Source organism: Monopterus albus, unplaced genomic scaffold (assembly GCF_001952655.1).
Source record: "Monopterus albus unplaced genomic scaffold, M_albus_1.0 scaffold87.1, whole genome shotgun sequence".
NCBI lineage: Eukaryota > Metazoa > Chordata > Actinopteri > Synbranchiformes > Synbranchidae > Monopterus > Monopterus albus.
Window position 1 is genome coordinate 1,505,277 of NW_018127967.1, and position 22,908 is coordinate 1,528,184.

General features: G+C 41.1%; 1 protein-coding gene across 1 annotated transcript in view; it reads right to left on the reverse strand.

The window, feature by feature from the left end:
- Positions 1-5,637: 5,637 nt before the first annotated feature.
- The window catches only part of fbxw4 (F-box and WD repeat domain containing 4), a 67,205-nt gene continuing 49,934 nt past the window's right edge, over positions 5,638-22,908 (reverse strand). Inside the window, exons 7-9 of the mRNA XM_020607566.1 lie at positions 13,322-13,462; positions 5,986-6,127; positions 5,638-5,827 (exon numbers count right to left, since the gene is read on the reverse strand). Of these exons, the coding sequence (XP_020463222.1) occupies positions 5,693-5,827; positions 5,986-6,127; positions 13,322-13,462 (418 nt within the window). The 3' untranslated portion in view covers positions 5,638-5,692. The remainder of the gene's footprint in view (positions 5,828-5,985; positions 6,128-13,321; positions 13,463-22,908) is intronic.

A 22,908-nucleotide genomic window follows, 5' to 3' on the forward strand; every position in this document is an offset into this window, starting at 1 on the left:
AGTCTGCACATATGAAAGCATTGACTCTCATGACCTTATTTGTAGTGACATAAAATCAGTCTGCCAAACATTAGTTTAACTTCCCTGTGTGCCGCCTCCTCTCTCCTTCCATCTCTCTTGGCTTGGAGTTCCCCTCTCCTCAGGGCCATCTTTTTGAACTTTTTGGCCCCGTTTGAGGGAACAAAACCAAACAAATGACATTGTCCCATCAGGAATCTTGGCTTGTTTGCTGCCTTTCATGACTTCTTCTTAGGCCCTTCTTTGCCTCTCCTCATTCATGGTCCCCAAGAAAGTCAATGGTTCCTTACATCCCAGTTTGACAAGTCAGGAGGATACACGCTAATCCGCTTAATCTGGCCTTTCTCTCGCTCACAGCCATGGGGAGAGAGGGACCACAGAGAGTAATCCTGTCATAAAAACAATAGGATTAAGAGCCCAACCTTGTGAGTGACAATCAGGTATCCACTGACTGATCTGTAAATCAGGAGGCCTGGCTGCCCTCTCTTCAGTGTGACTTTATTGTTGTTTGGCAGGTCTGAGAGAGATGGGGGTAAGGTAGGGGAGGCACGGGTGGGTTGTGACAGGAGGGAGGATATTTCTTTGAGTGGCTGCTGGAGGTCTGACAGGCCTGTGGTCCCCTGAGCACCAGGACCCCAAGAATGACTGACAGATGAGGGGTAAGAGCTGTGAGAGGCTGTATGGGGGCTGGGGAGTTTGTATCCAGGGGTGTGGGGTCAGAGGTGGCACAAATGCAGTTGACTTCTCTTCACATTTCTCTAAAGATATTTAAGGAATACGAGTGTATGTACTGTTGGTGGGAGTGACCCTTACACATACAGCAGTCATGATCTGTTGTTAAACTAAAAACTTCTTATAAGCACTGCATTATAAACACATCACCAATATAGTTTCTTTTTTAAGAAGAGTCCAATAAAACAGTTCAACACTGTTTAAAAAGCTTGCTTAATAGTCACTTGGTGTTCTTTCATATTACATGTAAAATATCTGAAAATGTAAGAATTCATGATGTGAAAACATCAATTTCACATTTGTGCTTTCAAAATGGGACAAAAATGTGAACCATATCCTAATCCTAGTCATGTACTGTCGACCTGTACTGTTTACATTTTCAGTTTGCACATGCATAACTGCACATTGACTGTTGACTGCTGCACATGCTGCTCCCATGCAGCATACATTCTCTTATTATATTCTTATATATTTTTATTATATTGCTGCATTTGCTGCTTAAAGTGCCTTAGATTTTGTGTTACTTATTTATCTACTTTATATTTCATTTGTATTTTGTGGCATTCATGTGGACAGCAAAGTAAGAATTTCATTGTACAGGGAAACACGTTTCCTAACTGTGCATATGACATATAAACACTTTGAGTTTTGACCTTAATGAAAATGAAAAACATCTTCTTGTATATTTCACATGTGATAGAAAGTTACATGATACTATATGTTATATATATTCTCATCTATGTTTTATTCTTTTTAATGTATTTGGACAATCTGGGACCTTACTGTGCAACTTTTAGAAAAATCAACTGCACTATTCTGTGTATCACATAAAGGGCTTAATTTTGCCGTCCCTGGTAGGCTAGTGGTTAAGGCGCAGTGCTTTCACCGCTGCGGCCTAGGTTCAAATCAGGGTTGCGTTAGGAAGAGCATCCGGCGTAAAACACGTGCAAATGTTAACATGTGAGTCGTCAGTGTGACGATTTGCTGTGGCGACCCCTAAACGGGAAAAAGCTGAAAGTGACATTCATTCAGGGTGTAGCACTAAGCTTGTGTCTAAATTCCATGCACAAGGCACTTTTGGACATGTTCAACAATGTTTTTACAATTTTGTGAGTGTGAGGAGTGCAGCCCTGCCCTCGTCTAAACAGGGACCAGCACAATGAGAAATACAGTGAAAAATCAAGGCAGGACAGTTTGCATCAACCTGTGAGGTTATGCCAGTGATGGTTAGGGGAAGCATAGAGTGTACCGCTTGTTGGGCTCCAACAGCGGAAACACAGCTGAACTGTATTGTCTAGTTACTGTATGGTTCTATCTTTAGTCAAATACTAAAATACAACAAAAGAAAAAAAGGTTTGTATCAAAATAATACAGCCCATGCACAAATAAGAACAACATTAGGAGTGTATTCAAGTTTTTCCTTTTCACCAGCTATAATGATGTGGACTTTACCATATGAACACCAGATGGCCCCAGTGACACAAAAATGTCTTCAGCTGCTTAGTCACAGCAACAGAGCCCCCTGTAGCCAAATTGAAGCTCCTCTGGTTAGACAAAAGACACTGCACTAAAACTATGAATACAGTCATCTGTGCAGGAACCACATGAACCTCATACAGCGAGGTACTTCTGATATCTAGTTGTCTATCTCTGCCATCACAGCAGTCAGGAGCCAGCCCCTGGCCTCACAGTTAGAGGAAACGAGCCTCACATCCAGTGAAAAGAGAAGCTGTCCACTCCATTCAGCTCCACTGAACATGGTCAAAGAAAACAGCCATAGATTTTTTTGTACCACCTCATATTACTGTAATAGTCTTGTTAAGAGCTGGGAGTAAATTACAGGCTAACTAAAAGAGTCACAACATGGTGGATTTCCATGTGTGACAGGCACCTGCAGTTAATACTATGTGGACAAAAGTATTGGGACACAATTCTTAATTATTGGATTCAGCTGTTTCAGTCAGACCCATTGCAACAGGTGTATAAAATCAAGCACATAGTCATGCGGTCTCTATTTACAAACTTCATAACTTCCATTCACCACTGGCAGCAATATACTAAGCAACATAGAGAGCCTGAGTCCTGACATCACACCAAGGCCAGCATCTGTTCCACCGGCCTCTGTAGCTGATACAATCTCTCATTAAGAATGAGACTGAGATGTTCCCAATGTTCATATTCTAGGATAAAACAGTCTCCAATAAAGCAACAAATTCAACAAGCATATTTTTTAGCATACAAAAACTACAGCTCCCTTCAAAATGTACTGGCCTGGCAGCATTTACTTCATCACTGTAACATCCATCTCCGTAACAGTCACAAAGTATTCTAAAGTCAGATTTCCACAACTTTGTTGCTGTTCTGTCTGCTATCTGAAAATACTTAGAACATTCACTCATGCTGTTATTACAAACATGTTTGAACTGGCAATTGCCCCTTCACTCACTCACAGACTTGCCTCCTCTTTTGAGCCATGAAGTTTAGCCCACAAAGGTCTAGGCCTTAACGGTATATGGTCTTTATTACACACAACTGAAAACAGAAGTACTGAATACAGCTGTGACAGACTCTTTTTAAATGAGGCAGGCAAGATGATTAATTATTTGCACAGTTCCAAATATCAGTGAGATTTTAAATGAGCTTTTCTTACTTTTGGAACAGAACCCAGAGATTCTGGTTTCATTTCAGCTCTCTACTGCAGTCTGAATAAGAAAGCAGCTCAAGTCACCTTTGATTCGATAATGTTTTGTATCAAGTTGTAAAAAATCTCTCTATGTCCAAATAAATGATTTTTTTTTACTTTGCACCCCACAGATGTTGTTTTCCCGCCTTACAAAAAAAAGATAAGTACAGTTCCCACTGAGGTTTTGCCCATTTTTGCCTTTTACTTGAACATGTAATATTGATAGGTGACAGGAAATGAGGGGAATATTTCACAGTCAGATCTGAACCACGGGCATAGCAATCACAGTACTAGGTGCGTCTTAAGCACTAACACACAGCAGTATTGTCAAAATTCTTTACCGTATCAAATTTTCTGAGTCATTCAGTGACCGTACTATGATCCTGGCCAAAACACTACTGTTTCTCCTGCTTTTACTGGAAATGACAAAGTTGCATCTAGAGATACAATTTAAAATGTTAAAGCACTATATTCACAGGGCTAATTTTCTCTTCTTAAGGGTGGACTCAAACCGAGGCCATGGTTTTTCACTAAAAACTTTTTGTTCTCAAATTATTAGCCCTGGCTGAGCAATTAACTACTGATTGTGTTTAAGAAAATCCTCCATCCAGAAAAGCCGGTGTGACGTGTGTTGTTGTGGAGACTGCCCCCATCCCAGGCCTCTATGATTAATTCAACTGTCCGGAGTCCCTGGGGGGGTCACATCTCCTGCATGGGTGTGCAATGTCTGTACGCACCCTGGCCATTCCTTTTATGTGGCCCTGGCATATTAGTTAATGGATGGCATATGATCTAATATACGTATATGCCATTAATGGGCAGCAGGGAGGGTTATGGCCCAGACTCATAGTGGGTCTGGTAGAGCAACATACAAGCACATACTGTACTGTAGGTCTTTCCTGCTTAAGCTTGTTGGATAGTTGTGGAAATCTTCCCCCACTTACCTTTATAATGTCAGATGGGTGGGTCTGGGGTCAACCATTTCTGTAACTTTTCAAAACTGAGGTCAATGTTGAAGCAGGAAGCAGAACTTTTCTCAGCTTCACTGTCAAAAACATACAAATACTACCGAGTCCTAATTTTCAGTATTTGTGATTCATAGCAGGTCTCTGGCAGACACACAGCATGCTAACAAACATCACTGTCATTTTACCACATTGCCATTCATATCCAGTCAATAAATCCTTAGGATAGGGTTTTAATTTACTTTGTTGCTGTTATCTTTGTTTTAAAGAGGCATAACACTGTTTTTGAAGTACTGCATGCTTCTTATTTTTCTATAAAGCCATAACCTCCAGCTGTCCTGTTCCTGAGTGTGAATCACCAGATGCACTGAATGTGTGGTTTGATAATCCAGACACATGATGATGATCTCTGTCCATCAAATGGATCCTCACATTGTATGGTCTGGATTTGGGTAGGTCAAAAACTCATATACCCGCCGGTGTGTGATCTCAGGTACAAGGGTCAAATGTATGTATACCCCAACGGTGTGTTTCCACAGTGATGAGATGGGTTTGTCAAGAGGCTAATGTGCCCTAATCCCTTCAAAGGGCTTTGGTTGGATCCAGGCAGGCACTCCAATGTGTTGGGGAAGAAAAGCTGAACTGTGTTTTCCTCATGCAGTTTGGGCATATGATTTTTATGTGTTGAGCTTTTGTACTCACAGTGCCTGAAGCTAATGGATTAGCCCTTTACCTGCAGGCTCCGGCATGCTTCTCTGTCTAACAAATGAGTTGTGTCCAGCTTGCTTTCACAGGGTGTTACAGTTCCTCTCTGCCCACAGTCATTATCACCCCCAACGAAAATGCAGAATCACACTGATAATTGTAATGACACAAATTGAAGTTATGTTTTTAAATGCTGGGACTACGGGCTCTGTAGATACTCATTTATCTTGAATATGAATAATAAACTCCAGACAATCAGAGACATTGAGAGACTGAAGTTACACAAGCTGGTGGAACAGCAGCTAGAATGGATGAGACAGTTGAACTCTGGCTCTCTATACTTAGTCACCATAAAGACATTTTTAAATACTTCTTACTAAACCTGTTCTAAAATGCTTTTACTATATCACCCTTTTAACTTTTTAATGAACTACAAGGAATTCTTATTCTTAATATTTTGTTATTCTTCTTTCATCCAAGGTCCAGATTACATCTACAGTGTTTCTTTTGTTATCAGTAAGAAAGGTGAAAAGGTTTATTTTGAAAATAGACAGCTTTATTGAAATGAAAGATTTGGACTGTGTGTGTATCATCTGATGTAGAAGGGGTTCTGTCTGAAGTCCAGGGAGTGCAGGGTGGTGGCCAGGGCTGCGTACAGGTGAGAGCTGCTGAATCTTAGGCAGTATACAGGACTGCTCACTGGGTCCGAGCTCAGCTGGAAGAACTGTGCAAGAAAACACAAAACATGAAGTAACATTACAGTGTGTGTATTGCTTAACAAGTTTCCATTCACTACATAAAATGGTATTTTACAACCTGAACCTAATTCACACTAAACAAATCACAGTCATTTGATTCATCCTGTAGAAACACTGTACATACCTGCAGGCATTTTGTTTGCCTTCTGTCCCAGAGTCGTACAACACCATAGTACGACGAACCGCTGGCTATCATATGATTTCCATCCGTCTGGATGCAGTACAGAGCACTGTCATGAGGCTCCTCCCACTCCATCACACACTTCCTGTTGGGAAAAACAGCAACATGTGTTGAGATGAACAGGATCGTTTTGTGTTTTGTTGTAGCAAGCCCACATAGTGTGGAAAGTTTTCATCTTGATAATGTACCAACAAGATATGTAGAAGTTTCAAAGCAGTACGCAGTGAAAATTACTAGTTCTAACTCTGGTATTATCCAGGTGGTAAAGTAATTGTCCCAAAATACTGTTTTCAGAGAACTGTTTCTTATGTACCCCAGTTGTTCTAAGTGTATGTAAAGGAGTGAAGTCTCATACTTTAAGCTACTGAGGTGTTCGAACCAGGAGTGACCGGGCTGATGCGCTAGCCTGCTTCCGCGCTGTAGTTTACTTACTCACTGTATATTATATTCCATATGTTATATGCCATGAGACTTACATGCCAGCTCTTTAGTTGCACAATAATAGATCATTTATTCCTTCTGTAACGTACTAATGTGAATCAAGTCCAGTTCCATGTGGAACTGGTGGAAGGGTCCACAAAACATCATGGTTTTTGGTTTGGTTCACTGTGGCTTTGGTAAAAGGCACTGCTAAGTTTCAACACACATGCTTTTTAGTTATTTGGCAAAAAGTTTAATGTTTGCCTTAAAATTCTGGCTAAGAACATAAGCCAGCATAAAGACCTCTCCACTGTCATCATGAAGTGCATCCTAACCCAAAAGCACATTGTACACGGTTTCAAAATAACACTGCTCTCATTCTGTATCCATGTTCTTCTGCAACATGTTTGTTCACACTCTCAGGTGCAAGATGAGCTCTACCAGAGAACACTCTCTCACAGATGTACCTGGGATAATGAGGTAAAGTCGTTTTAGCCACTATTTTAGACGCGTTTTTACAAGTTTGACAGTACAGACAGAACTCTCCGCAGACAGCTGTTTAAATCACTCACAATTACTCCATTGTACTGCTGACAGACCACTGTTCTAACGACCTGAGCTCATGTGTTGCTTTCAGCATAAAATCCCAGTAAATACGTAGCAAACTCTGTCAGTCTGTCTGTTCACTTGACTGACAGCTGCACTGGACATTTCATGCTACATGTCAGCTACATTTCACTGAGTCACTGATGTGAGTTTGTTTTGCTCAATAACTTTAGATTTTTTTTCTGTGCATGTCTCAACCTATTTCACATGAACTGAACTATAGGCCAACATACAATACGCACTGAACTGTGGCTAGCAAACCCAACAGGTCAGATTTTTTTTTACTCCACCCCTAATTTAACCCAAGTAAATATTAAGTAAATAATAATTTCCCTGGAACCTTTCTACAAAACTACTGTCATAATTGCAGTGTCTTTTTTAGAGAATTATAGGAAAATACTGGATCCAGAAAATAAAGTGAAACCAGCTGTCATGATTCCAACCCATGACAGAAGCCTCCAGTAGTTTGTCTAACTGTTGGTCTTTAAGGAAAATAGGAAAATTGTCAAAAAAATGTAGAAATAAAAATTTTGAGACTGCTGTGAAAGTAAGACAAACTGACCACTGAAATTTAAGCAATATAAATTGCAAGAGTTGGTGCCTATGTTGTGGAGGTTTGGAGACAATGCTGAAACACCATCTCCTGCTGACAGTAAAACCCAGTACTGAATGTAAAAAGGAGGTATACAATATGTGTGTGTGCACACTGCAGTAGGTTGGGTGGTGGCAGCTGTGGTTACAGGACAGGGCAGGTATTTTGGGGATAGTTATTTTCTGTCATTAGACATCGATCCTCCAATAGACCAGGTTCATCAATAAGTGATGGAGATGCACTGGGCAGACAATGGGGCAGCAGAGATGCTCTCTAATTTTCTCACACACACAGATAATACATACAAATGCACACTCTAAATTTAGCAAACGACCACGGCGAGGTCACCCTCTGTCATTGCATCCTTTAAGTGGAAACACAAACAACACAGAGCCAATAAATTTCATAATATATATTTCACAAGATCCATGAATACATCAGGAAGATGGCCCCGAGTGATGACGTGCTTAGCGAACACCTCAGGCAGCAGAAACCAGAGGAACTAGGGAAGGAAGAGCAGGAACCCTCATGGAAGGACAAACCTCTGCACGGTATGTACCACCGTCAAATAGTAGAAGTGGCTGATATCGAAAAATCCTACCAGTAGCTGGACAAAGCTGGACTGAAAAAAGGCACAGAGGCACTAATCCTGGCAGCACAGTAACAGGCTCCAAGTACAAGATCAATAGAGGCCGGGGTCTACCATACCAGACAAGTGCAGCACATAACAGCAGGATGCAACATGCTAGCAGGCAGGGCATACATGGAGCGCCATAACCAAGTGGCTGGCATAGTGTACAGAAACATCTGTGCCGAGTACAGGCTGGAAGTCCCAAAGTTATATACATGGGATACACCTCCAAAGGTGGTTGAGAATGACCAAGCTAAGATCCTGTGGGACTTCCAGACACAAACTGGTAATGGCCAACCAACCAGACATAGTAGTGGTGGACAAACAGAAGAAGAAGAAGGCCGTAGTGATAGATGTAGCAATCCCAAGCGATAGCAACATCAGGAAGAAGGAACACGAGAAGCTCGAGAAATACCAAGGGCTGAAAGAAGAGCTAGAAAAGATGTGGAAGGTGAAGGCACAAGTGGTCCCCGTGGTAATAGGAACATTGGGGGCTGTGACCCCCAAACTGGGAGAGTGGCTCCAACAGATCCCAGAGATATTAAGGCCCTGAATATTAATGCCTGTGCCCTTTGCTGCTATTTGACTATGTGGTGGCAGTAGGAAGGAACATACACAGTGAACATAAATAACCCACAGGGATGCCCCTTAGAAACTCTGAGGTAATTCAAGGTGACACTACTTGCAATGGGAAAACACGACTAAGATGGGTTAGAAGGAGGAGAGGAGGGGAGAATAAAAGGGGTGAGGAGAAAAAGATGATAATCATATAGGCTGGGGGGCAAACACAATGGTAAAGGAGTAGTAGATGAAAAAATAAAAAGCAAAAAGGGAAATCAGAGAAGGAACTAGAGAAATGCATTTCCTGTTGAAAATGCATGTGGATGCTGATATGCTGAAAGATTGCTCTGAAAATGCTGAACATTTTGACATCTGAATGGTTTTTCTAGCTGAAAGTATGCTGAAGTAGAATTTTCCCATTCATTTGAATGTGGCAAAATTTTCAAAATAAAGCTAAATATTTGAAAATGTATGGAGTTTAGAAAAATTCAGAATAGAAGCATAAATGTCTTTAAGGAGCAGAACATTTTCTTAAGGAGCTGAACATTTTGATAGCTGCAAGTATGTTGAAGTAGAATTTTCCCATTAATTTGAATGGGACAAGATTTTCAAAATAAAGCTAAATATTTTAAAAAGTATGGAGTTTAGAAAATTTTTGAATAGAAGCATGAATATCCTTAAGGAGCTGAACATTTTAATAGCTGAAAGTATGCTGAAGTAGAATTTCCCCATTTATTTGAATGGGGTAAGATTTTCAAAATAAAGCTAAATATTTAAAAAGTATCAAGTTTACAAAAGTTCTGAATAGAAGCATGATTGTTCTTGAAGAGCTGAACATTTTGATACCTGAAATAGCTGAAAGTATGCTGAAGTTGAATTTCCCCACTCATTTGAATGGGCAACATTTTGCTGAAAAACACTAAATAGTTTAAAAAGTACGAAGTTTAGGAAAATTCTGAATAGATCCGCACATGTCCTGAAAAAGCTGAACATTTTGATACCTGAATGGTTTTTCTGGCTGAAAGTATGCTGAAGTAGTTAAGGGCCAAAAAACGTATGGAAGAAAAATAATAAAGACCAGGAAAACATAGTATGGATGCTGAATCAGCATCCACACAATGAAGAAAGAAAGGAGGAAAAAGGCGTGGAGGTAGGCCTCAAGATGAAAAGCTAAAACAGCGAGCAGTGAGTAAAATAACACTGGGGTGGAAGAAGGGGGCAACAAAATAGCAGAGGCATGGTAGAGGAGGACAAAAAGAGGAAAGCAAAGAAGAAAAGAGGTGAAGGAAGAGATGACCATAAGATGTAAAACAATAAAAGAGCAAAGACAGAGACTAACAAAGATAAAAAAAAGAGATGAAAGAGAATAAAAATGAGTGAAAAGAGGAAAGATGATAACCTTCATGTATGAATTATCACCTGCTTGTTGCCATAGCAAATGTCTCTGTATGTCATTCTGATGCAAATTGTTGTCTGTGCATGTGTCATCATGTTTGTGTGTAAGAGTTTAATCAGCTGGTTTTTTATCAGTGTGATCAATCAAGAGAAAAATGTGTGTGTGTGTGTGTGTGTGTGTGGATAAGCATCACAATCAGGGAGACTTTATCGATAAATCAGTCCAGGAACAAATCAACACGAAGAAATTAGGACTAGGAAATCCAGAAAAGCTTCAAATCACAAGCCTGTGAACATTCACATACATGCACACGAGAACCACACACACGCAAGAACCACCACACACACACATACATACATACATGTCTTTATGCCTTTGTGTCGCCCACGTTCTGTGACTTCTTTGTGAGGGCCACCACTTCTACTATAGCTACAATGGCGCAAAACACAAATCTATCATGAGTTGGCAATAGAGAATCAAAATGTCACTTCAGAATTCAGAGAACTTGAAATAAAAAAAATCTTTTTCTTCTACACGTGTGAGGACCGGAGCCTGTTGCCAAACAGATTTGGTGAACTGGACCTTCTGTCACAAAAGCACCAAAACAATGCATGTTATATCACCAGATTTCAGCAGATCTTTCATAACTGTCCCATCTTACTTTCCTGGTTAACCTAAACCACAGCATTACAGAGATGGAAGCATGTGGTTTTTGTGGTTTTTAATTTTGCCAGTGTGAAGTGTATTTAACCCTTGTGTGGTGTGATATTGTTTCATTACCACCCACTTCTAAGCTGCCCTGTCTGCGCCCTTTAGAGACACAGGCAGTATTGCATGAATTCAGCTTAAGCAGTATTTAATCAGAGCATGATACTTTTAGAGCACAAGCTGGCACACATCTTTCTGACTTTACTCTCTGTATGTGGACATCTTCTGAAACTTAGACAGATCATTCTTTAGAATGAAAGGAGCCTATCCTAGCATTTTCCTTGTGTGGACCACCCAAAAGGTCCACACAAGAAGAAATGTCCACACAAGAAAGGTATTCCATCAGGGGTTGGTTCGCACAAGTATATAAAGACAAACCCACACACACACACACATACACACACACACACACACACATATACGGTATATATATATTTTTTTACGCAACTAATGTGGGTTGTGTTGAAACAACTCCTTGTCTCACCTGTAGTCTAACAATCCTTTAAGTCAGATGGACAGAGCACAAGGAAGTGTTTCTTAACTGAGTTTCACTCACTCCAACAATGTATTGCTCTTACAGGAGAGATGACAACAGCTAGAGTTCATAATCAAACTGATTATTCATTAGCTCTACAAAGCACCATGGATCATAAAGGAACATAAAGAATCTGTAGTTAAGTTTTGTCTATCACAGCCTTTGGCATTGAGCCCCACCTCCAGATAGCCGGGAACCTCCTGGATGACCCTAGGAGTCTTTTGAGGCTGGTTAGGTTTGACTGACTAAATTATTGATACCTAAAGAGGGACCCCCCTCTGCCAAGCATCACCCCAACCCAACCCCTTTTAAAGTCCCCAGATCGATCGGCCAATCACATCTGATTTGTCTTGCTTGACTGATCCCTCTGAAATACAGCCTGAAACCCCTCTAACCCCTGCTGTCCAAAATAAATGCTGCCCTCCTCAATCATATTAGGGACCCTGCCGACATATACTGAAGTGAGGGCTGTTGCATTAATATGGACACCACAAAGGACTGCTTTTTAGATCCCTTTACTCACACTGCTGGAAATAAAACAGGAGGCTTGGAATTTTATTATCTCACTGAAGGCAGTTCACATCACTGTAGAGACAGAGGGAGGCTACAGCCTTACATAAAACAAAAATATATTTTTTGTTCCATCATTAGGCTGCAGTTCTCAAGAGGGTGTGAAACAAATGAGACAAGAAAGTGCATGCATGAGAAAGCAGTTTGTAATGCTTCAGTGAGGGCCAAAAACCACAAATACTGAAATTAATTAGCTCATTATCTTTGTGCTGAAGCACGGGTTAGTTGATTACACTACTTTCAGCAAACATGACACCTGTGATATAACATGATAAATCAATCCCTGGTCCAAATGCCAAATATTTTCCCACACAGTCCATATTTTGTGTGTCCATATGCAGTCTATGATGTAGAATGATTGTGACTCCAGACATAACATACTACCATGGCTTACTAGACCTCTTACTGTATATTCATCATTTGTCTGCTGTAGCATTCAATTATTTAAAAAAATATAAAGGTTATGTTTAAAAGTGATGTTAATCACACCATAACATTTTCTCCAAGTATTTTCCATTTGTCCATTTTATGCCAGTTATTTGGGGATGGGTCATGCTGGCACCAGGAAAAGCAAGGTAGACCAGATGTCCCTCTCCCAAGCAACATTTTCTAGCTCCTCTTGGGGGATATAGAAGTGTTCCCAGGCAAGATGATATTATCTACCCAGCAAGTTCTGGGTGTCCCGGGGGTCTGCCACTGTTTGGAATATGGTTAGGAGGATCCTGATCAGATGCTCGAACCACCTCAATTGGCATCTTTCAACACGAACAAGACCCTGATACACTTAAGCCCTTTTCAGACAAGCACTGGAACCCTGAAATTCTCTAGACATTACTCAAGAGGAGCTGTACATGAGAACGCAAATGTCCGATTCAGTCAACCCGGACCTTAAGGAGGCTTTACTCTGACAGCCTCCTAGTACGAAGTCTGTGTAAGGACAGAGTGAGCTGGAGTAAGCCCATGTGAGAATACAGCAGCGTATAGTCAGGAGAATTCAGTGTTGGAGTGGGTGTGTTGATAAGGTTCTATCATGTGACTGGGGCAAAATGGGAAGAATAAAAAAAATCATTTAAAGTGATGACATTCATTGATGTAATCTGCAGCTAAATGTGTAACAGGACCATTGGTTACAATATTTTAATTGTTGCAGATTTACAGAATGTAATGTGTATTAAAGGACTCAAAATTAATTCCTAAAAAGCACTGATAGTTGCACTGAGTGTTCAAGTTGATCTCAACAAAACAGAGATAGTGGCATACCGTGGGCTGAGTCGGAGGTCCCACAGTCGAATGAAGGTATCATAGCCACAGGTAAAGAGCTGGAATGGAGACTCAAACACCATGTCCAACACACCGGCCCCACGGCGAAACTCTGAGCCCAGACTGCACACACACTCCAACCTGGTGGAGGAGAGAGAGATGGTGGAAGTTCAAAAGAGAATCAAAATGAACACATGAAATGTGTTTTCTCTAATGTGGACAATGATATTTCAAATGCGATATATCCAAAAATCTAAATACCAATATAGGAATTAATCAAATAAGAAATATGAATTATTTTCCTAAAGCGACATTAAAATAAGTGATGAAATATATTCTTGAATTACAATATACAGACAAATCAATATTCAAATACAATAAGTTTCTTATTCAACTATTTTATTCCAACTTTATTCAGTTATTCAGTCAGTCTGTAGTTTGGCTTAGTTTAAAATCAACTTCACTTTGTTTCTTCACCCATTATGAGACTTTGCCAAATAGATATTTGAAAATATACTTGCTTGCACCCTATCAATGAATCCTTGTATCCTTCAATATATTTGCCCTATCATTTGAATATCTTTAACCCACACTTAAAACAATTTATTTGATGAGGTTCACAGTGATGATAGAAATTGATGCTAAAGTAGAGCAGGCTATGTTAACTGCATGGCCAACCACATTACACCAGAAACGTGAGGGCTGGAAACATGAATGAGGCCACTCAAGATAGAAACTCACTTTCGGCTTTTCCTGTTTAGGGATCGCCACAGCGAATCATCACACTGATGACTCGCATGTTGACATTTGGCACGTGTTTTACGCCGGATGCCCTTCCTGACACAACCCTGATTCGAACCCGGGCCGCAGCGGCGAGAGCGCTGTGCCTTAACCACTAGCCTACCAGGGACGGCTAATGAAGCCACTCAAGATGACTTGTGATAATCCCAAACCACGATTTTTCCAGCATGTTCTGGGTCTACTCCAAGGTCTCCAACCTGCTGGGCATACACAGAAGACCTCTAGTGGATGATACCCAGAAAGATGCTGATAAGATGCCTGAACCACCTCAGCTGGCTTCTTTTGGCATGGAGTAGTAGTGACGCTACTCCAGGTGTCTCCAGATGTCTGAGCTCCTTACCGCGAGTCCACTCAGCTTTTTGGCCGCTATACAATCTCATACATTTGGTCACTACCCAAACCACATAACCATAGGTAAGGGTTAGAGCATAGATAGGCTGGTAAATCAAAAGTTTATCCTTCAGGCTCAGTTTGGTCCATTTTATTCTCACTCCTGAAAGACTGAGACTCTGAGACTTGCAGATGCTTGAGCTCCTTCACTTGGGGCCGCAACTCACATTGGAGGAAGATTTTTGACAAAGAACCATGGCCTAACACTTGGAGGTGCTGACTCTCATCCCTCACACCTATTTGCAAACCACCCCAGTGCAGGCTGTTCACAGTTTTGTTAAAACAACAAAGCCACATCATCTGCAAAGAGCAGAAAAGCAGTCCTCAGGCCCCCAACATGGGCATTCTCCTCCCCTGGGCTGTCCTTAAAAATCACAAATAGAACTGTAAACAAGGGACAGCCCTGACAGAGCCCAAAACCAACTGAAAACATGTTTGACTTCCATTTAATCACACTTGTAGTTGTGCATTAAATCAACATTGCTACTTTGGGAGTCCTGACAATGTTTTTTGTGAAGTATAAACCCACCTCATGTTATTGTTTGACTGGAATCTACTAATCTGTGCACCTTCCAACAACTTGAACCCAGCATTTATTTTTCAAATAATAAAAATGTTAATCCAGTGAATTAATCACCACAAACTAATTAGAACATGGGCTGGGCAATACTGAAATAAAATTCTCTATATTGTGATGAAGTACATAGCATCGATTCACAACAAAAATCATCTCAAGGGCATGTTACATAGTACGGTCTAGACCTTACAATATTATAGAGAAAACCCAACAAATCCCCCTTGAGCAGCACTTGGCAACAGGGGGGAGTGTTATACCCCAGTTCTTTTATTGGACAGATCTGAATAAGGAAGGAGTCCGTCTTTCTTCATTTTAGTGCCGATTTATTTTTAAAGCCACAAATAAAAGTTACAGAACACAATCTGGGTAGCTCCCTGCTCCAGTCAACTGCTGGAGAAGAGAAGTCCCCGGAAACACAGAGCCTAATATATTTATAAGGTTTTGGCCTAACCCCTTACACAAAAAGATATAAAAACATCACGAGTTGGAGACACTCCGACGTCTCATTCTCTTATCTAGAGCTCCACAGGCTTGGAGCAGCTGGTCATAACAAAATGAAGAATTCCACGTGTTTGTGTGTGTTGTTACAGTGCCTTGCGAAAGTATTCGGCCCCCTTGAACTTTGCGACCTTTTGCCACATTTCAGGCTTCAAACATAAAGATATAAAACTGTAATTTTTTTGTGAAGAATCAACAACAAGTGGGACACAATCATGAAGTGGAACGAAATTTATTGGATATTTCAAACTTTTTTAACAAATAAAAAACTGAAAAATTGGGCGTGCAAAATTATTCAGCCCCCTTAAGTTAATACTTTGTAGCGCCACCTTTTGCTGCGATTACAGCTGTAAGTCGCTTGGGGTATGTCTATCAGTTTTGCACATCGAGAGACTGAAATTTTTGCCCATTCCTCCTTGCAAAACAGCTTGAGCTCAGTGAGGTTGGATGGAGAGCGTTTGTGAACAGCAGTTTTCAGTTCTTTCCACAGATTCTCGATTGGATTCAGGTCTGGACTTTGACTTGGCCATTCTAACACCTGGATATGTTTATTTGTGAACCATTCCATTGTAGATTTTGCTTTATGTTTTGGATCATTGTCTTGTTGGAAGACAAATCTCCGTCCCAGTCTCAGGTCTTTTGCAGACTCCATCAGGTTTCCTTCCAGAATGGTCCTGTATTTGGCTCCATCCATCTTCCCATCAATTTTAACCATCTTCCCTGTCCCTGCTGAAGCAAAGCAGGCCCAAACCATGATGCTGCCACCACCATGTTTGACAGTGGGGATGGTGTGTTCAGGGTGATGAGCTGTGTTGCTTTTACGCCAAACATAACGTTTTGCATTGTTGCCAAAAAGTTCGATTTTGGTTTCATCTGACCAGAGCACCTTCTTCCACATGTTTGGTGTGTCTCCCAGGTGGCTTGTGGCAAACTTTAAACGACACTTTTTATGGCTATCTTTAAGAAATGGCTTTCTTCTTGCCACTCTTCCATAAAGGCCAGATTTGTGCAGTATACGACTGATTGTTGTCCTATGGACAGAGTCTCCCACCTCAGCTGTAGATCTCTGCAGTTCATCCAGAGTGATCATGGGCCTCTTGGCTGCATCTCTGATCAGTCTTCTCCTTGTATGAGCTGAAAGTTTAGAGGGACGGCCAGGTCTTGGTAGATTTGCAGTGGTCTGATACTCCTTTCATTTCAATATTATCGCTTGCACAGTGCTCCTTGGGATGTTTAGCTTGGGAAATCTTTTTGTATCCAAATCCGGCTTTAAACTTCTCCACAACAGTATCTTGGACCTGCCTGGTGTGTTCCTTGTTCTTCATGATGCTCTCTGCGCTTTAAACGGAGCTCTGAGACTATCACAGTGCAGGTGCATTTATATGGAGACTTGATTCCACACAGGTGGATTCTATTTATCATTATTAGTCATTTAGGTCAACATTGGATCATTCAGAGATCCTCACTGAACTTCTGGAGAGAGTTTGCTGCACTGAAAGTAAAGGGGCTGAATAATTTTGCACGCCCAATTTTTCAGTTTTTTATTTGTTAAAAAAGTTTGAAATATCCAATAAATTTCGTTCCACTTCATGATTGTGTCCCACTTGTTGATGATTCTTCACAAAAAATTAGTTTTATATCTTTATGTTTGAAGTCTGAAATGTGGCAAAAGGTCGCAAAGTTCAAGGGGGCCGAATACTTTTGCAAGGCACTGTACGTGGTGCATAACTAAAACATTCATTCAGACATAATTCTAACAAGATTAATACAAGAAAACAACTGGTGTCAAGGTACACGTTTCAGAATCAACATTATCTTCTAACCTTGAAGCAAAGCAGACTAGAGCAGACTTTGAATCTTACTAAATTGCATTACTAATACATTTGTTTCAACACAATGTCTAATAATTATCTGACTGATTTATTAATTTCGAACAGGAGGAAAAACTCCCTTTAACAGAAGAAACCTCTGACAGACTTGGTGAGTGGCCTTCTGCCTTGACTGGTAGGAGTGAGTGGATAGAGGAGAGAGAAAAGAAAAGAAAATCAACAAGACAACAAATAAACAAGCACTGGAAATCAAATGCAGTACCGTTTACAAATAAAACAGAAATGGCTTTTTTGTCTAATCCAATAAACTAAATAATTGACAGATGAAGACCTTTTACCACATTCATACATATTCACGTACTCATAGTATATGTTGTATTATCAAATTGTCCAAATTCCTATATTTGTCACTTGTTCCTCCTTTTCATTTGCGCAAACAGCTGCAGTCTTTCCCACAATCTTACACAAACGGCGATAGAATGTTCTTTGTCTCCAAGTCTGGATTTAGCAGAAATGGCCCCAAGTGTGGGCCTGAGGACACAAATAAACTATATGTATGTAGAAGTGATAAAGCAAGTTTGTCTGGGTTGAAGTGGTATGACTTGTGTGTGTTTGAGTGTAGTTCCATGCAGCACCATGCTCTTGTGATCACAGCTCTGTCCCGCTTGCTCCTCGCCTCTTGATTATTGAAGAATAACTTGCACTCAGCAGGGCAGATTATTGCAGAATAACTGTCTCTTTGTTGCCATTTTAAAACCCTCCATGACTGTGACTGTGTGCGACTCTTGCATGTTTGATACCTGCCCCGTAGCAACCATTTAACAGAAGCTGCTGGCCTTGGTGACCGAGCAGTCCTGTGCTTCGACTCGTGCCCCCCTCTCTTGCCCTGAAGCTCAATCGGCTGGGTTGGGCTGGTAATCCCCCAGTCTTAACCTCAGGGGGCCTTCTTATTGGACCAGGGCTTTCCCCACAGGGCGCCTTATTGGGTGAGAGCTTTCTCATTGCCAGGGTCTCATGACTAAGCCTGAGCCAATGGGGAGTCTGTGATGCGGCTGAGTTTGTGTCTGTGTGGGGTACTGACCCCTCATTTTCCCCTTACTACTAAAACCAAGGAGCTGAGCACACAGCAGACAAAAAGAAACTTATTCAAGCCAAAGGGATATGAGCCTGTTCATTCATAAGAACAATAATGATGTCTCTATCACAGCACAACCACTCTAACAAAAAAAAGATAATTTCAAAACCCTAAACTCTGAAATCCTTCATACAAGATGGTTGCATCTAATTTTGTCCTTAAAAACGTCAAAAATTCCTGTTAGAAATACCAAAACATAAGAAAGAACTTTTATGGGCTTCCATAAAATAGACCTGACATCTGCACCTTAGGGACCTTAAAGCCATCAACAGCACCATGCGATGAGCTGGTGCACAGTGCAAAATAGCAGGGATCCTCAAATTAGTAGGTCACTGGCTTTTACGGACTGCCTGTGATTACAGGATAGAGACATAAGTATATAATCTGTCTAAATTACTGTATCTGTTACTGAGCCACAGCACAATGTTCTGATCTGACCATTCTGTTGCTTGTCTTAGTCCATAATGTTAAATGTTTGAGTCTAGTCTCAACCATGCAAGACTTCAACACCTTTGTTGGCTATGGCCCTCTGACTGTGGAGTGGCAGGGTAAGGATGGAAAGCACCCTCGCTGCCCTCCCAAAGGTAATGTGAGAGGTGTCACACGGGAGGCTCTAAAACAACGCTGCCTGGCTGAGTCAACCATTTTTCTTGTTTTCTGACTTATCTCCATCCATCCATCTTCCTCCGCTTATCCGGAACCAAGTCGTGGGGGCAGCAGTCTAAGCAGAGATACCCAGACTTCCCTCTCCCTAGACACTTCCTCCAGCATCTCTGGTGGGATACCGAGGCGTTCCCAGGCCAGTCAAGAAACATAGTCCCTCCAGCGTGTCCTGGGTCTTCCCTGGGGCATCCTCCCGGTGGGACATGCCCGGAACACCTCCCCAGGAAGGCACCCAGGAGGTGACTTATCTATGATGTTAAAACAGTGAATTATCATCCTAGGTGTGACCTAAAGCTCAAAAAATGACTGTATCAAAAAACTGTAAGTTCTAGTACTTCTATGCAGAAGCAACTTAGTTTATACATGTCTTGCAAACTCTCGCTCGTGACACTTTTTTCTAACAAAATAAGGATTTCCTTGAATGGTCATAATCTCCAGGCAGATGCACGTTCATGTCAGCTTGCCTGACAGCCACCGGTGCCACTGTAAAAGTGGAATTTTGAGAGTGCACCTGGTTTTGTGGATATATTTTCCCTTCTGATGCTGCACTGTGACCAGGGCCTGAGGTTACTGCATGTCTGGGAATGTTCCTGTTCAGGGACTTGCTGTTTTACCTGAGTGGGTCTAACCTACAGGCAGCCGGCCAGTGAAGCCCCCTGCAACGGTGAATGATCAGCTCATCAACATTGGAATCCCCCGGAGGACAGTACCTGTTTGTTTTGACTGCGTGAGGCCAGTGTGTCTGCTGCATGTGATGTGTTGCTTGTTAACTAACGGACTCTAACGATCCGTGATGTTATTGTCAGTGCTAAGCTCGCATGCGACAGTTTATGAGACGTGTATAAACTGAGCTGCTTCTGCATAGAAGTACTAGAAGATACGTACAGCTCGTTTTTTGAGCTTTAGGTCACGTCTAAGATGATAATTCACCACTGTGTAATACCCCCGTTCTTTAATTGGACAGTTCTGAATAACGAAGGAGTCCGTCTTTCTTCATTTAGTGCTGATTTATTTTAAACCACAAGCAAAATTACAAACACAACCCGGGTTGTTCCTTCCTCCAGAAACACACACTCTAGCTGCTGGAGAGAGGACCCCTGGCCACACAGAGAGAGTTTTGGGCTAACCCCTTACACAGATGGAAGTCAGAACATCACGAGATCGATTCAGTCCGACGACTCCATCTCTTATCTTATGCTCCACATGCTTGGAGCAGCTGGATTTTACCTAGTCATAACAAAATGAGAAATTTCAATGTGTGTGTGTTGTCACGTGGTGCTTAGCGAAGGTATTCATTCAGACATAATATTCTAACAAGATTTAATACAAGAAAACAATTGGTGTCGGTTCACTTTTCAGAATCAACATTCTGTCAACCTTGAAACAGCAGACTAGAGCAGACTCTGCATTACTAATACATTTAATTCAACACACTGTCTAATAATTATCTGATTTACTAATATCTAACAACTGTAACATTGTAGATAAGTCAAAAAACAAGGAAAAGTGCCATGGGCTCTTTAATATAGGCAACTGTGTTACATCAGCTTTCCTTATAATGACGCATTTTAATCATTTGGGAACTGAGGATACTAACTGTTCCAGTTTTGGAAGTGGAAAATTGGCCCATCGCTGATACAAAACTTCGGCTGCTCAACAGTCTGTGGTTGTCATTGTCTGATTCTCCTCTTCATGTTGCGCCATACATTTTCAACAGGAGACAGACTTGGACTGCAGGCAGGCCAGTCTCTCTCTCTCTCTCTCTCTCTCACACACACACACACACACACACACACACACACACACACACACACACACACACACACACTCGCTGTTATAGCACTGCAGAATGAGGCCTGGCATCATCTTGCTGAACTATTCATGGACTTCCTGGGAAAACTATTCTGCCCTCATGGCAGCGTGTCGCTCTAAAACCCCAGTATATGCCTCTACGTCAATGGTATATTCACATATATGGCAAGTCACCCACGCCATGGGCACTGATGAACCCCTGTACCATCACAAATGCTGGCTTTTGCACCTTTCACTGGTAACAGCCTGGATGGTCTTTTTCATCTTTGGTGTGAAGAACCCCAGACTTGTCTGACCACAGAATGCGTTTCTACGGTCTCTCTGTCCATCTCAGATCAGCTCGGGCCCAGAGAGCTCGGCAGCATTTCTGCACAGGATTGATCTATGGCTTCCTCGTGTGACAGAGTTCCAGGTTGCATTTCTGGATGCAGTGGTGGACTGCGTTAAGGGGCTGAACCTGTGTGGCTAAGTTCATCATGGCACCATGATGGTTTCTCATGCTATGTCTCCTCCATATAATGTACTATAGATGGTGAAAGACCTAAATTGTTTACAATCTTGTGTTGAGAAATATTCTTTTTGAACTGATTGTCCATTCTCCCACTTTTTTTGAAACAAAGTAACACATTAACAAAACAGGACCAGACATGGAAGACAAGACAACAGTTACATGACATTACAAAAAGATGTAGTGTTTTACAAGATTGTAGTGTGTGAGGGTGTGAAGTGTGGGTATTTCCAACTTATGCAGTCTATGAAACACATGAAAGGGAGAAGGCAGAGAAAAAATTTTTGACATTAATAATGATGAGTACTACTAATAAAAGCAGCTTGTTACATTTTTAGTGCTTGGTGGGAATGTGCATGGCCTCAGCCCCAGGTGTTTGGTTCAAGTTGAAATGTGTTAAAAATGGGTTCCATGTGTCATAAAAAGCAGATAAATTATTCTTGTGTGATGTATTCTATCAGAAGGTTGGTCCAGTGGTTTATGTGTAGTGATTTTTTTTAATTTCCAGTTTTGAAAGATTGTTTTCTTAGCAATAGCTAGAGTAATGACGAGTGGATTACTGTATTTAATTGGTAGGTGGTCGATTTCTATGATATTACCAAGCAAGCAAAGTGATGGAGAAGGAGGGATTCTACCGCCCAAGATGGTGGAGAGTTTCTCTGTCACTGCTATCCAGAGGAAATGAACTGGTTGGCAGTTCCAAGTAGCATGAAAATAATTGTCGGTGAAACCTAGAGTGCATTGTGAGCAGATGTCTGTGTCGGTAAAACCCATTTCGAACAGTTTACTTTGTGTAATATGGGTCCTATAAATGGTCTTGTATTGTATAAATTGTAAGTTTACATTACTGGTCACAGAAAAGATGTTGTGGCAAATTTCTCTCCAGAAGTTGGAGTTGAGGGAGAGAGTTAAATCATTTTACCATTTGAGTTTTGGTATTGTTATTGTTGAGTCTGTATTTGATACGAGTTTATATAGCTTGGATATTATTTTCTTGGAATCTGTAATTTTCATAATCTCTTCAATTAATCTGGAAGGCTGTAGTGGGTTATTGGTTACACTAATCTTTGATTTAATTATGGACTTTATACAGGAGGAACTGTTCTCTCTGAACTCCGTACTTCTGGATCAATGTATTAAATGATATGAACTGGTTATTTTCAAATAGGTGATGTAAGTGACCAATGAGTTGACCATTTGCTCATGAAGTTTGGCACAAACTGGTGAGCCATGACTAGGGGTGTAATGATCCATCAATCAAACACCCTGCAATCTGATGACATCAATGCAAAATGTAAACATTGACGTTAGGTGTATTTTTATTTTGACAGCCAGCCACATATGCACGCATTTCTGGTGAAGTGCTGCTCTTTT